This window comes from Lynx rufus, unplaced genomic scaffold, assembly GCF_022079265.1.
Source record: "Lynx rufus isolate CCGP_SWC_20201006 ecotype Redwood Valley unplaced genomic scaffold, mLynRuf1.p SCAF_29, whole genome shotgun sequence".
In the NCBI taxonomy this organism is placed as follows: domain Eukaryota; kingdom Metazoa; phylum Chordata; class Mammalia; order Carnivora; family Felidae; genus Lynx; species Lynx rufus.
Window position 1 is genome coordinate 9,713,882 of NW_025814844.1, and position 15,909 is coordinate 9,729,790.

Here is a 15,909-nt window from a genome sequence, read left to right on the forward strand (position 1 = left end):
CAGCAAGCAATATTTCAAATTTTATTGATTCTTATCCGTGGCAATTGAGAGAACTTTGTGTGTTGACTTGTTTTTGTTTTATTTTCCATAGAAACGCTCCAGAGGCCAAGTGCTCTTTGATAAAGTATGTGAACATCTGAACTTGCTAGAAAAGGACTATTTTGGGCTTACGTATCGAGATGCCGAAAACCAGAAGGTGAGTCATTAAAAGCAATACAAAACGTATGTCTTGAATATTGCTGCAAGAAAGGGAGTGAGAACTGAACTGGTAGATCATTTTCTCCATCTCCCTCATCCTCCCACATTTACACCTTTGAGTCCCAACATGCTGTTAATCACCTCATTTCTTTATTAAAGATATTATTGATAACTTCCTTTAATCTTGAATATTCCAGAAACAGTAAGTCGGTATTTCACACATGAGTTATTTATGGTTCCAGGAAAGCATCTTATATGGTTCTTTTCTTGGATGATGTTTTTCAGTGGATTTGAGCCCATGAAAATCAAATATATTGATACTAACTAACATAGAAAACATATTCCCTGACTGATGTCCCGTACTTAATTCATCTTTGTATGCTTTCATAGCCTTACAAAATCAAACTATGACACGGGTCGTTTGCTGACCAGACCCCTGTCTAATGTATTCAGCAGGTATTTAACGTAATACTTCTATAGACTCTTACACCTGAGTAATACAGTCTATTCAGGGCTTTGTCTCACTGATTCCCACAACTACCTGAAAAATAAAGAAGAAGAAATTGTTTCTGTTGTATTCGTGCTTGAAACCAAGTCACAGAAATTTTGCTCATAGATGTTACTTTGTTTTGACGTTGTGCATTGAATCATACTTAATACCTACCCAATTCACTGAACAATGTCTAACTTCGTTACTAAACATCTGAGTTTTCTGATGAGGAAAATAATAAATCTCAAGTGAGTGTTCATTTGTTAGAACACTGTGGCTAAGAATCTGTAACCACAGAAGTCACTCTGTGGGCAAAGGCATCAGTATGTCAACCTACATGTGTCTTTAATTTATTCTAGTAACTTCTTTGAACATAGAATCCACTATTGTATTTCTCCTCTGTTTCTGCACTGGCTCGAATCTTTGAAGGTAGTGTTGTAAAAGAAAATTATCTTGTCATGCATGAATTGTGCATACACACACATTGTCTCGTCACACTGGTGCCTGAGCCCTCGCAGGGCCTGGGGAAGGGGCACCAGAGGTGGGGGAAGGTCGTAAGTCCAAGGGCCTGCCAGCAACCGTTCCCTCTCAGATAGGCTTAGTGCATGTCTCTACCTGAGCATCGTGAAGTTATTTTTATTTTTCTCTGGTTCAAAATCAAACTGTCATTTTCTTTTCAGAATTGGCTGGACCCTGCTAAGGAAATAAAAAAACAGATTCGAAGTAAGTTCTTTTGGATTATTTTACATGGAGATGCGAAATGAGATGTTCAGAGAGCATGGTTGTCTGACTTGGTGGCCCATACCCACATAGCTAGTGAGAACACTGATTTTTTAAAAGATTAAGATCTCAAATTTTATCTTTGACAGGTTGGCCTGGCTTAAATACCCATTTTTAATCATCACAGCTCAGGAATAAAATGACTCTGACATTTGACCTATTTCCCTGCTTGTGCACAGAGTGTGACATGTGATTTAATCAGGTGATACTGCAGTTGACAATTAACCATTTAAAAGTTCCAAACTTAATGTTAATTAAGCCTAACTGCCACAAAAGTATAAAAGTCAAGTTAAAGGTAATAGTCACTGACTAGTTGAGAAATAGAGTAACAAGTCAGACTGAAGTTTACTATCTGGTAACAGCCTCTATTCTTCTTCTTTTTTCTTCTTTTTTTTTTTTTTTTTAATTATTTTTGAGAGAGAGAGAGAGAGAGAGAGTGTGTGTGTGTGTGTGTGTATGTGTATGCGGGGGCAGAGATTAAGGGAGGCACAGAATCCAAAACAGGCTCCAGGCTCTGAGCTGTCAGCACAGAGCCCGATGCGGGGCTCGAACCTACAGATTGAGATCGTGACCTGAGCCAAAGTCGAACGTTTAACCGACTGAGCCACCCAGGCGCCCCAACAACCTCTGTTCTTGGTCCCTAAAGGCAAGTTAAGAAATGCATATTTCCTAACAGACAAAACAATTGCAGGAACAGCCCATGAAACTGAAATACAGGTAGCTAGAAAGTGTGAGACAAGTTGCTACACATTACTAATAGTTAAATGCAAATTAGACATCCTTTTTCACTTATGCAGGTTAACAAAGATTGTACAAGTTTACTAACGCACTGCACTAGCAGCTACGTGCACAGCTAGTAGAGTGTGAATTGGTACAACCCTTTAAAGAGGGTACTGGGTCAGTATTTATTAAAATTTAAAACGCGCTTGTTCTTTGACCCCGAATTTTACTTGTAGAAATTTATCAAGGATTTCCGGTGCCTTTGAATGTGCTGAGATATCAGAACACACCATGTTCTAATAAAAAGTAATGAGTAGTGAAATGGCTTAATAGTAGATCTCTCAAAAAAAGTCACTGTAATGTAGATATTAGAGAGACTAATGATTATGTATACAGCTAAACATGTTTATCATATTTTCAGGAGAAATTTGATATATTTACTAATAAGAAACTTGGTAATCAAGTTTTTCATGGAGTTTTTTCATGGAGTTACTAAAAGCAGATGTGTTGAATATGTATCCTAATATGTTGCCCATAAAGTCTTCTATATTCATCTAATTAATGAAATGCTATTTCTTTCTTGGGTGATTTGCTGTCACAAAAAGCCCTTTGAAAATATATTAAATGTCAGGGATAAGTCACAATATTGGTAGAAGAAAAGCTGTATAAACATCTATTTTCTTCTCTCTTGCTAATGGAATTCTTTTCTTTTTCCTTAACGTCCCATTTATCCTGTCCTCTGAGAGAAGAAACAGGGCAATCAGAACTGAGATTTAAAGGATATTTTCATCATGCAGCTTAGGCGATACTTGTGACTGCAACATAAAGAAAACTAAGTGATAATCCTGCAGATAGGGGAGGAAACAAGGAATATTGGAATTTTTTTAAATTGAATCTGGTATTTTTATCTGTATTCCTTATTGTTTCCCATGCACCAACGTGCCCTCTTTCCACAAAATTTACATCCTATCAACGCAAAGAACTGTTAAATCAAATGGAATTATTGTACCATCATCTCCTTTTCATAAATATAAATGAAAGCCAGGAAATACAGATCAAAACCACAAGGAGATATGTATCACCTTACCCCGTCAGAAAGGCTAATACCGGGGCGCCTGGGTGGCTCAGTTGGTTGAGCATCTGACTGTTGATTTCGGCTCTGGTCATGATCTCATGGTTGTGAGATCGAGCCCTGTGTCGGGCTCTGTGCTGAGCACGGAGCCTGCTTAGGAGTCTCTCTCCTCCCCTGGTCCTCTCCCCTGCTCACGCCCTCATGCTTGCTTGCCAGCTCACTCGCTCTCGAAAATAAGAAAAAAACAACAATAAAATTTTAAAAAGGATAATGTCAGAAAGACAAACAACAAGTGTTGGCAAGGATGCAGAGAAAAGACACCTGTGTGCACTGTTGGTGGGAATATAAATCAGTGCCGCCGCTGTGGAAAACAGTACGGAGGTTCCTCAAAAAACTAAAAATAGGACTAACATATAATGCAGCAATTTTACTTCAGGGCATTTAGCCAAAGAAAACCAAAACACTAATTTAAAAAGATATACTCACCCCTACGTTTTATCGCAGCATTATTTATTTATTTATTTTTATTTATTTCTTTAAAATTTTTTTTAATGTTTATTATTTTTGAGAGAGAGACAGAGTGTGAGGGGGACAAGGGCAGAGGGAGAGGGAGACACAGAATCTGAAGCAGGCTTCAGGCTCTGAGCTATGATCACAGAGCCTGACGCAGGGCTTGAACTCATGAGCCACGAGGTCATGACCTAAACTGAAGTCGGACGCTCAACCAACTGAGCCACCCAGGTGCCCCTATTGCAGCATTATTTATAATAGCCAAGATATGAAAGCAGCCCAAGTGTCCATGGACTAATGAATGAATAAAGAAGAGGTGGGGTGTGTGTGTGTGTGTGTGTGTGTGTGTAAAATAAAAATATTCAGCCATAAAAAAGAATGAGATTTGCTATTTGCAACAGCATGGATGGACCTCGAGTATATTATGCTAAGTGAAATAAGTCAGAAAAAGACAAATATCGTATGGTTTCACTTCTGTGTGGAATCTGAAAAACAAAATAAACAAAGCAGAAACAGATCTACAAATACAGAGAACTGATGGTGGCCAGAGGGGAGGTGGGGGGGGGGTGGTCATGGGCAAAAATGGGTGAAGGGGAGTGGGAGATAGGGGCTTCCGGGTGTGGAATGAATAAGTCACAGGGATGAAAGATACTACGTAAGGAATATAGTCAGTGGATTGTAATAATGATGTGTGGTGATAGATGGTAGCTGCATTTGTGAGCAAGCGTAGCATAATGTCTAGAGTTGTCCAAGCACCATGTTATACATCTGAAACTAATGTAACATTGAGTGTCAAATATACTTCAGTTAAAACGCATATACGTGCATATTTTAGAACTAGGTCTTCTCAGAGAAGGGCAATCAACCTGATATGTTAAGTTACTTAAGAATTTAAGTTACAGGGGTGCCTGGGTGGCCCAGTTGGTTGGGGGACCAACTTCAGCTCAGGTCATGATCTCAAGGTCTGTGGGTTCAAGCCCCGCATCAGGCTCTGTGCTGACAGCTCAGAGCCCGGAGCCTCCTCCAGATTCTGGGTCTCCTCTCTGTCTTCTCTTCCCCCCTCCCTTGTGTTCTCTCTATGAAAAATAAACATTTAAACATTTTTTTAAAAAGACTTTAAGTTACTAATTGATGAGAAATAGAAAATTCTGAAACTGAAGAGTTTGTTCTTATCAAAAAATTATAATTCTAGTCATTTTAATGCAGACCAGATGTTAAAATTTCTAAAAATACTGTATTTTGTGATGTAAATATATTTATAATATAATCATTTCATGCTATAGAGTATATGATCTATATAGTGTATATAGTAATTTATAGTAATTTTATGCCATGAATGCAGCATACTTAAAAATTCAAGATTTGGTAGCCATACAATACTAAGTTAGAATTTTCTATAAGAATGAACTCTTCAGTTTCATAGTTTTCTATCATAAATTTGTGATGAAATCCTGTGTTAACATTTTAGGAATATCATTTTAACACGTTCAAGTGGTTTCTTGTTTCTAACCAGGGCCATCATCTGAGCAGATTCAGGCTTGTGAGCCCATCATTACATAATCATAGTTTCCCAGTTGATTGGTTTCTATAAGATTCTTTATGGGAATATATATTCGAGCCGTAATCTGCCTCTCTTGTTAATTTCAAATCTTATGCCTCATTTAACTAGATTTTTTTTTTCTTGATGGGGGATAGATTGTAGTTTCCTTAAACATCCCACTTCAAAGTATGGTCCCCAAGCCCACCTGTCTTGAAACCACAAGGGGGTTTATTAAAACCACAAGTTCCGGAACACCTGGGTGGCTCAGTTGGTTAAGCGTCCAACTCTTGATTTAGGTTCGGGTCATGATCTCACCGTTTCGTGAGTTTAAGCCCCATGTCGGGCTCTGCGCGCTGACAGTGTGGGGCCGGCTTGGGATTCTCTCTCCCCCTCTCCTCATGCTGTCTCTCACTCTCTCTCAAGATAACTAAACATTAAAAAAAGAAGAAGAAGAAGAAAAAAAAAACACCACACACACACAAGTTCCTGGGCCCGTACACCAAATCTCTTGAATAAAAATCTCTGGGTAGACAAGGGATACAGGAGTACTGATGCAGAGGGGCACTTGTACCCCAATGTTTATAGCAGCACTCTCAACAATAGCCAAATTATGGAAAGAGCCTAAATCTCCATCAACTGATGAATGGATAAAGAAATTGTGGTTTATATACACAATGGAGTACTATGTGGCAATGAGAAAAAATGAAATATGGCCCTTTGTAGCAACGTGGATGGAACTGGAGAGCGTGATGCTAAGTGAAATAAGCCATACAGAGAAAGACAGATACCATATGTTTTCACTCTTAGGTGGATCCTGAGAAACTTAACAGAAACCCACGGGGGAGGGGAAGGAAAAAAAAAAAAAAAGAGGTTAGAGCGGGAGAGAGCCAAAGCATAAGAGACTCTTAAAAACTGAGAACAAACTGAGGGTTGATGGGTGGGAGGGAGGGGAGGGTGGGTGATGGGTATTGAGGAGGGCACCTTTTGGGATGAGCACTGGGTGTTGTATGGAAACCAATTTGACAATAAACTTCATATATTGAAAAAGAAATAATAAAGGCACATTTTAAAAAAAATCTCTGGGTAGAGCCTAGGAATTGCCATTTTTAGCAAGCACCTCAGGCCAACTATAGTTTGAAATTTATTTTCCCGCCGTGAGGATTTTTGCATTGAAATACCTTTCTTCTACTTTTATTATGTCTTAGTTTCCAACCTAGAATGTTTATCTTAAATTTATCATGAGATTGTTTAATTACATTGCTAAACTATTCATTGGATTCGAGGCATACTTTGAAATGGATAAAAATTATAAAAGAGCAATAAATCCATTTCTCGTAACTAATCCGTTAACTTTCCTTCCAGTTGCTTGGGGGGAAGCCAGCTCTCATTTATGAACCTCACCATTGGCAAGCAGTGAGGAGATCCATCATAGCAGAAAATGAATAGGAATCAATAGGAAAGTAAAACCAGATCAGACCATTTTTCAAGTAACAAAAGGACTTGGAAGAATAATCACTAGAAATATATTGGATTGACCGATAGCTTATAATTCTTACTGCCCATGTTTCAGTAATATTTTCTGAGTGATTTAAAAATGATATTAAGCAGCCAGCGATACCTGGCCTTATGCCACTTCTTTAAAAGACAACTCAGGGAATTGTGGAATTTTAAGTATAATATGAATGGTAGCATCAAGAATATGCTAGAACTAATAAAAGTGTGGAATTTTAAGTATAATATGAATGGTAGCATCAAGAATATGCTAGAACTGGGGCGCCTGGGTGGCGCAGTCGGTTAAGCGTCTGACTTCAGCCAGGTCACGATCTCACGGTCTGTGAGTTCGAGCCCCGCGTCAGGCTCTGGGCTGATGGCTCAGAGCCTGGAGCCTGTTTCCGATTCTGTGTCTCCCTCTCTCTCTGCCCCTCCCCCGTTCATGCTCTGTCTCTGTCTGTCCCAAAAATAAATAAAAACGTTGAAAAAAAATTTTTTTAATAAAAAAAAATAAAAAAGAATATGCTAGAACTAATAAAAGTACCTGTGCCGTTAAGATAGAATATAGGTATCCTCTGCAGCTAAGAGTGTTTGCCTCCTTCACAAGAGAGTGACCCAAAGAAAGCAGCTAGCACTTAAAATGCTACCCCTTTCTTCTGAATGTTTGCAAAGGACTTGTGGAGAAAATGGAAGTTTCCAGAAGTCAATTAATGGGGAGAAGAGGGTGTTAGGGCATCTTTGGGGAATATCTGAAACATAAGGGCTGGACTGTGAGGTCACAGAATCCCAGAGTGAAAAGAGTGGCTACAGCTTGTGGTGTAGAGGAAAGGCTTCCAGCATGGAAGCCAGGGAGACTGGGAGGAATTTTTCAGGAGCACATTCAGAATATAAGCAAGGTCTACACTGTGGCACTTCTGTGGTTACTACACGGAGGGAGCAAATGTCTGGTGAAGGAACAGCCAGACTTTAATAAGGTCCTGCCTTAAAAGGCCAGAAGAGAAAAACGAAGTGAATGTGAATTAAAGGAGTGATCCGTTAGAAAGTACATGAAGAAAAGAAAAGGCTGTTTTTCCTTGTTTATAATGATAAACCACACACAATTAGAGACAGTATTAATAAAACGGAGAGTTGAGTAGAGCTTAATAACGTTTCAAGCAGAAGTGTGGACAGTACAGAGAGTACGTGACTGTAAGCTGACACCTGGTTGATTCTTTTCCTTGCTGGAGAGGCCGAAAGTTGATGCCATAGGATAAAGAAAGGCAAGACGTTAAGAGCATCAGCCCAAGTCGTGGCCTCATAAGGAGGTGTGGAACTTAGTAAAGTACAGTTAATACATTCAGGCCTCTCTTGAACCAGACATTTCCCCAAGTGAGAAAAGAATCTTCAGCAGCCTAGAGAGCAGCTCACATAAATATTGACTACAGTAAACCTTCCGTTAAAAAATATCTTGAACGGTTCCTTGCCGTGTATTGTAATGGGATTTGACCTGCAATGGCAAAGCAGGAAGGACAAAGGAAATGGGATTGTGCCTGTACTCTTGGTCTGTGAGCTATCCAGAATGTCATAGCAATAGAACCAGTCAATTCCGGACTTGTCTGATTGAGGATTATCCGTACCATTCCTGTTTTGTCCCTCTTCCAAAGGCTTACCCTTGTCCCTGAGAAAGGGAGGAAGCCTAGTCAATTTCCAAGCTAGTTAGAAACACCAGTACAGGATTTGGGCAAAAGACTAAAAACTAGATGAAGTTTCAGACCTATCTGGACCTCATTTGATGGAGACTTTCCGGTTTTCCACTTGGGAGCAAAGGTTGCCTGGGTGTTAGTACTTGGAGTTGAGGCAGTTCTAACTATCAGAATAAGAAATACAAAGGGCTTTTCTAAGGTTCCATTCTAATGTCTCCTCTCTGCAGGTGGTGCTTGGCACTTTTCATTTAATGTGAAATTTTACCCACCAGACCCCGCCCAGCTCTCTGAAGACATCACCAGGTATTTGAAAGTTGGCTCTGAAAAAAGGCAGGCATGTCGGGAAAGCTGCTTCTCTTTATTCTCCGGAGAAAAGCATGCTTACGTCTCGTAACCTCACAGTCATCCCCACAGAAATGGCAAACCAAAGGCAACAGAGTGAGAACAAACATCTGATGAGAAGATTTGCCAAATCCTGTCTGTTCACAGTGAATCTTTGGTGCTAAGCTGATAGTTCCCGCTGCCTGACCGTGGCGGGAAAACACACAGCCCTGAGAAACTGTCATCCACCTGCCACGATCACAGTGGATGGGATTCAGCATTAAATGATACAGCAATTTCTAGCAGTCCTGCTCTCAAACTCCAAGTCAAAAAAGTGTTCACGTCTGTATCATTTTTTAAATAGCTGCCGTGTATCAGATTGGTTATATAAAAGGCATAAGCATCTAAGCAGCGATTTAAAAAATGATACATACATGCACACGTATGATACACATAAACGTGTACGTTTAAGAGTTTATTTTCCATGACCTGTCTAGACAAAATGATTAATTCATTTTGGGGAAAGAAGACCCAGAGAAAGGAATCGAATGTAAAGCTATTCTTGTGCGATGACTGAGCTCTGGGTGTGAGAGGAGTTTCCTTTATGAGGCTGGCCTGGGTTTGCTGTGTGTTCTGGGCTTTTCCGCATCCTGCCTTGGAACCCCTGGCTCTCGCACCCTGGTTGGCAGTCAGTTTGCAGCCAGCCAGGGTGACGTTGTGCCATGTGTGCTGGGTTTTCTGTGTAAGCCTCACATCCTCCTTGGAGGGCTTTTCAGAAAAGGGAAAGGACTCAAAAAAGCTCTGGTGCCTTGCTATGAGTAAAAATAATTCCAGCAGGCATGTTAGGAGAAGGGCAAAAAATAGTTACAGAGGATTTCTTTTACATGTGCATGAAATCGAAGAAAATGTAGGATTTTTTTATTTAAAGATAACTTTTTAATAATATTGAGGAACCACTTAATTGTGGCTAATTGATTGGTTATAGAGCCAAATACACCTGGATTTGAAATGCAGTGCATGCACAGTTCCCATCTATTTGTGCAATGTTTACAGAGTGAGTCTGTATGACGTGGAGTTTCCTTCACATTTAAAGGGGACCTTAAGACTTTAATCATAGTCTTCAGCGTCAGCCGATTAACAGTTTATCTATTATATGAAAGGTATATGTATATTTTATTATACCTCTATGCTGGGCCTTGAAGAGTATTTTTAAACGTCATCAATGTTAACACTTACCTTGGGGTCTTCTGCAGTTAGTATTAGATCTATAGATCTTGAAAAGCAGAGTAACGGGGGAGATAAGTCTGCTATTAATGGAGATACTTGCATGATTTCTCGGCCAAATTAAGTGGAACATGTTTTGTATTCCTTGAATAGAAAGCTGTTTGCTTTTAATGAGGAGGTTCTCAGATTTTAAAGTAGTAAGTCTTCAGAGTTAATCTTCCTATCAATTGGATTCTAGAAAGTCCGCTAAATAAAAAAAAAAAAAAAAAGAGAGAGAGAGAGAGAACTTGAAACAGGAGAAATTGTTCTCATAAAGAGACCACTGCATGAGGAATGCAGGAGGTCGAGAGCAGAGTTTATGATGGTGTAGCTGTTGAGTTAGCTGAAATCTGTCTCGGTTGTAGGGCAGGACCTTTAACCGAGACTTTAAAATGAAACTTCCTTAAGGCTAGTAGAGACCTAATAACTGCATTTAACAGCACCATTTTTGTATGATAATTCCCCCAACCAGAGATTTCAGTGAGTGTGTTGAGGGCTCATTTATTTGATTTTAAATGTTAGTTCTTGTAAAAGATGTTAAAGAAACAGGTCTTGAGGTTTCTTTTACTCTGTGTGTTATAAAAGCTTGTTTTATTATGAACATTGGCTTGCCTCTAGATGCCCTTAAATATTGTATTTTGTAGCCAAGCATTTTCCCCTGACATCCCAATCAAAATACAGATGAAGGAAAATTCTAGTGAGATTTTTCAACAGGAAGAAATCGCTTACAGTACAGTATGTATCAAGTGGCCTGCTTTTCACATGCCCTAACGCTGGCTTTTTGCCTTGTCTTTTGGTTCCTGGAAGGTACTACCTCTGCCTACAGTTGCGAGATGACATCGTGTCCGGAAGGCTGCCCTGCTCCTTTGTCACCCTGGCCCTGTTGGGCTCCTACACTGTCCAGTCAGAACTTGGAGACTATGACCCAGATGAATGCGGGAATGATTACATTAGTGAGTTCCGCTTCGCCCCAAACCACACGAAAGAACTGGAAGACAAAGTGATAGAGCTGCACAAGAGCCACAGGTCAGTGCAGAAACCCTGAAGACATTCGACGTAGCTTGTGCCTGGGTGGGTGAGCCTCACTGGTACCACCTGCTTTTCCCAGGACTGATTTCAGTGGCATGCAGGTTGGGACTGCAGCAGAGTGAGGTTCTGTACTTGGTACAATTCTGGGTAGTTACATTGTGGCTCCGATGCTCTTTGAGAGCCTTTTGTCTTGTTATTCTCCCCCACCCCCTGCCGACCACAAACCTGCTAGTGCCTCTTCGGGGACTTGCTTAGTATATAGCCAGGGGCTAAGTGGGAAGTATTACAGAGAGCAAAGCAGCATCGTAACACATTTTTTTTTTCTTATCAGAGGAATGACGCCAGCAGAAGCAGAGATGCATTTCTTGGAAAATGCCAAAAAGCTGTCCATGTATGGGGTCGATTTACATCATGCCAAGGTACACATTTTTCAAACCCCAACCTTCCTATTCAGTTGTATTAAATTCAAGGTTATTATTAATACAGGCCGGTGATTTTTACTACAGGCATTATAAACAAAAACTGGGGGATTCCAATCCGTGCTTGCTTTTAAGGCCTACTCAATGATAAAGCACATTCAGCTCTCTGATACTTGGACTGAAGGGTTTGCGCTGCATGGCTCAAACTCCCATTGCTCCTGGCCTCGGCTCCTGAAAGGTCACAGTAGGCAAAGCCTCCGATTGCCTGTTGGTTCAGTTATAAATGTATCTTCACATCGCAAGCTCCTAACTCAGCCCCCTTCCCTGTCACAGTTTTATCTCCCACTTTGTGCCAACACGTGCCCTTTGCTTCTGCCAGATCCTGTCTCTGCCTTTTCCCTGAATATGCCTATCTTTCTCTGGGCTGTCCTCCTTCCTGTCTACCTGTCCAACCTTGGCCAACTGTCCAAGACCCAATCGTCACATCTCTTATGTGCCAAGTGCTCTTTATGCCTCTGTCCTGGGTGATCACCCGGCACATAGCAAATACCTGTTAAATTGAAATAACTCTCTAGAACTTGGGTTCTCTGACAGGCAATCAGTGCTTTGAAATAAGGTTATAATTTTGAAGTTCAACTAAAATTAACCCCCCAAGCTAAGGCTTGCCTAGTTGATTGGTGGTCGGCGAAATGTTAAAATTCTATCTTGGCTACGGAGTCTTTTGAAGAAGTTGGGACCAGGCTGTAGGAGGGTTGAGGTGGCGAAGATGCGTAAAGCTGTTTACTTTGGTTCACACTTTTCCCAGAATCTCTGTATTTTTCAGCAGTGAGAGAATGACTGTAGGGGCTATCAGTCTATTACTTGAGCAGCTACGAACAAAAGTACTGGAGAAGCACAGGAAGCCTTACGGAAACTTTCATCCAAAACATAGGAAGTTTGTTAGGATCGTGGGGATAGATTCTGGAACTTTTAGTAGCCTTAAAAAGATGAGTGTTTGAAGTTCAGAGGCAGTTTCTTCTGACTTGGGCTGTCAGGAGACTATCACTCCCGTATGGGAACGTGCCTTTAGTACTAACAGACTGCATAGTCACCAGTTTTGGGACCCAAGGAACACACAGTTAACGGGCTTCCAGGCATCCAAGTATCTTACACCGTCAAGGTTGGGGCCAAGAAATGAAGAAAGTTTCAGCTGGCTCGCGACAACCCAGGGGACCCGTCAATGATCTGCAGGCTCTGTTGATGCTGGAAGTAGGGCCCCTCCCTGGTTGGCTCTCAGTGAGCAGACTGATCCCCACTGAGTTTGGACAAGGAAATGGTGGCCATCCTATAAACACAGGTTTGATTGCTTCTGTCTGCAGACCATGCTGTAGATCATACAGGACAGGCACTTCCAAGGCCTGAAGGCCTGAACACTAGCAAAATCTCATAGACTCGGCTGGGGCATACCTATCTGAGGGATGTGTCGGTACATGGAATGCCGAGCTCTTTGACACTGGTGTGTAATTACAACAGCAGCTATAGCTCTATTTACTTGCCAGTTTGTTATTCTGTTTTTTCACTTCTTTCTCACTCAGATAAGAAAATGCCGTGTATTTTATGCTATTGAAGGCAGGATGAGGATTTAAAAAAAGATAGGGACATACGCTAAGATTGCTTTTCTCTTCGAGCTTTTCCCTAGGTGGCTAACAGATAAGGAAACAAGAAGGAAATGAAGGTAGCCTGAAAATTCGAGCAAATTGAAAGCTTGTTTTTTGAGTTACATTACTCAGATGATTCACTTACTGCCCAGGAAAAATAAATAAGTAAAAGATTAGGGCATACATTTGGGGCAGTACAGCTCTAGATTTATCAGTGTTCCTATCAGTACAAATAAAAATCACTTAACATTGCTATAGCTACTAAATTAAAATAGATCACTGCTTTTTCATTCACTAATATGATTTGAAATCACGCCAATTAAAAAGAAAGAGTTAAGGAAGCACCAGTGCAGCCTATGACAGGATTTCATCTGAATATTAAGTATAACGAATGTTCAGCTGCGGACTCCCATTTTCTGGCACAGCCACACTCCATCATTTCAAGGAGGAAATTTACTGAATTAAATTAGAACTGATTTCCGGTTATAAGTGAGATGCTTCTCTTCTGTGGATGGTATAAAGCCCTGGGCTTTAGGGCCTATTTAGAATTTCTGAATTGTGATTTTGGACTCCATGGCTCTGTATAAAGAATACATAACATATTATTAGATGCGGGTCCCTTGTTTTGGAAAACCTATTCTAAATGCTTTGTCTTTTTTTCTTAGGAAGACTGCCTCTGCTTGTTTGTCATTTAATGTCAGTCTGAGTAGGTGCTGTCAGAGTCATTTATTCCATATAAGATTCTGAAATACAGATAAAACTCCTTATTGGGTATCCCATGGACCGAGTGATAAGTGAAGGATGCAGAGTTTGAGCAGTGATTTTAAATTAAGGGAATGGTACACTCATTTATTTTAATTATGATAGACTGAGACCATCCAGATCTCCCTTCAGTGCTCCCTGCTAAAGGGAGCATCTAATGTGTTTATTGGTAGGGAAACACCCACGTCCCCAGTAAAGACCGCTGTGACAGCTTTCAGTACAAAAAAATTACCAAGCTGACGTCAGGACTACGGGCTGTGGCAGAACACTTTGATAATCAAACATGTTACTCTGTTGTTACTTCGGAGTAGCGACATGGAAACGTCGGTTCAGTTTAAAACCCCACCTATTCCTGACGTTTTCTTTCTTCCCTTGCCCTCTCTTTCAACAAACGTGTGATGGCTTAATGCCTGCTAGGGAGGTGCTGTATGACCGCTGATTGGGCAAAGGTAAAACAGAGCTCCTGCCCTCAAGCAGCTTCCAGTCTTGAGGAGAGCAAGGTGTGGGAGGGAGCTGATTGGAGCGCCACTTGCTTGGGGTGTGCTGGCGAGGACAGAATGATACAGGGACGCGGGAGGCCTGTGTGGTGGAGAGGAGGGGTCAGAGGAGGCTTCCTCATCTTCCCCAGGAAGGATTCTGGCTTCTCGTTACTCAAAGACACTAATGGGTGATTTAAAAATAATAATAACAACGAAAGAGCTTTTAAGTGTCCTTTCTTCCGTAGGTCAAAGGCCTAGTTCCCCAACTAAGCTCTGTATTTATCACCCAGAAAGCGAATCAAGGACCTTTAATCAAACAGTCCTCCCGTGCCTGCATTTCTGCTCCGGGCGCGAGGAGTCACCTCTGAGCGGCCCTGTGAGCACATTGGCTGGTTCTGAAGGATCAATAGTGCCAGCTATTTGTCAGTATCAGGCTCTAGCTCTTCCAATTGCTCGTTCAGATGAAAGCCCCTGATAAATGGTGGACAGTTTCTGGTCTTTGAGCTCTCCTCAGAATTTAATTATGTTGTAATATCCTGCCATCAAGTATTTCCACTTGTGTAGAGTAATTTTGTACCTTAATGGAGCGATCTGTTTCCAGGGTAAAATATTTCATTTTAATCCAGTTAGATGGTATTTGTAGACTTAAATTTCCTAGAGATGGACCGAAATATTTATTTTTGATTCTGGAAATGTTCATTTTCTGCCTTGCACTGGCAAGATTGAGGAAGTAAATGCCCACAGTGGGGATGAGTCAGACTCTCCTGTTTGGATTCTTCCATATCCCCCTCCCCTCTTCACCGCTGCAGAGTGACTCGGTACCAGGGACACTCCTGCTGATTAATATGTGGCAGAAGACCTCAGCTTCACCTCCTATGTGCCCCCTGCTTCCAACATCCAGTGTGACAAGGAGATGGGGACGGAGCCTCACACACAGTCCTGCCTTCTGTCCTTTGTGTCTCCCCCACTCAGGGCCACCACATGTGTTGATTTTACCCCGTTTCACCCAAATACAACATGTGGGGGGCATAGGCTGGACACACTCGGTCTCCTGAGATTTATATGACCTCCCTGATGACCTCTGATCTCTGAGACTTCTCATCCCACATCCCTAGGAAGTGACCTAAAGGTGAAGTAAATGTGCCAAGTAGCAGAACAACAAGCTATAACTGTAGCATGCTCCCACTTAAAAAAAGAAAACTATATACCTATAGAAAATGTGCTGATATTCATGTATGTGAACCGGTTTTCAAATGTGACTGCAACTGGGCAGTGTGTGTGTTCCAGGCACGTTGGGGAAGTACGCTCATAATTTAAAAAATGATTTTATATTTAAATTTCACTCTGACACTAATGGTATGTAAAAAAGATTTTTTTCTAAGGCTCTCTTTTAACAGAACAAACTCCAAAACACTCTTGAGAAGGGGCAGAGCCCCTCTGTTAGTATACATATCAGCTGAACGTTCTATCTCTGCAGCCAGGCTGCTCATATTCAACTGGGAAGGACCCTTCACCT

General features: G+C 41.1%; 1 protein-coding gene across 7 annotated transcripts in view; it reads left to right on the forward strand.

The window, feature by feature from the left end:
• The window catches only part of EPB41L3 (erythrocyte membrane protein band 4.1 like 3), a 146,183-nt gene that overhangs the window by 95,578 nt on the left and 34,696 nt on the right, over positions 1-15,909 (forward strand). For all 7 annotated transcript variants that reach the window (XM_047090310.1, XM_047090304.1, XM_047090306.1 and 4 more), the window contains exons 4-8: positions 92-196; positions 1,369-1,411; positions 8,711-8,786; positions 10,875-11,093; positions 11,428-11,515. In XM_047090310.1, coding sequence (XP_046946266.1) covers positions 92-196; positions 1,369-1,411; positions 8,711-8,786; positions 10,875-11,093; positions 11,428-11,515 — 531 coding nt within the window. The remainder of the gene's footprint in view (positions 1-91; positions 197-1,368; positions 1,412-8,710; positions 8,787-10,874; positions 11,094-11,427; positions 11,516-15,909) is intronic.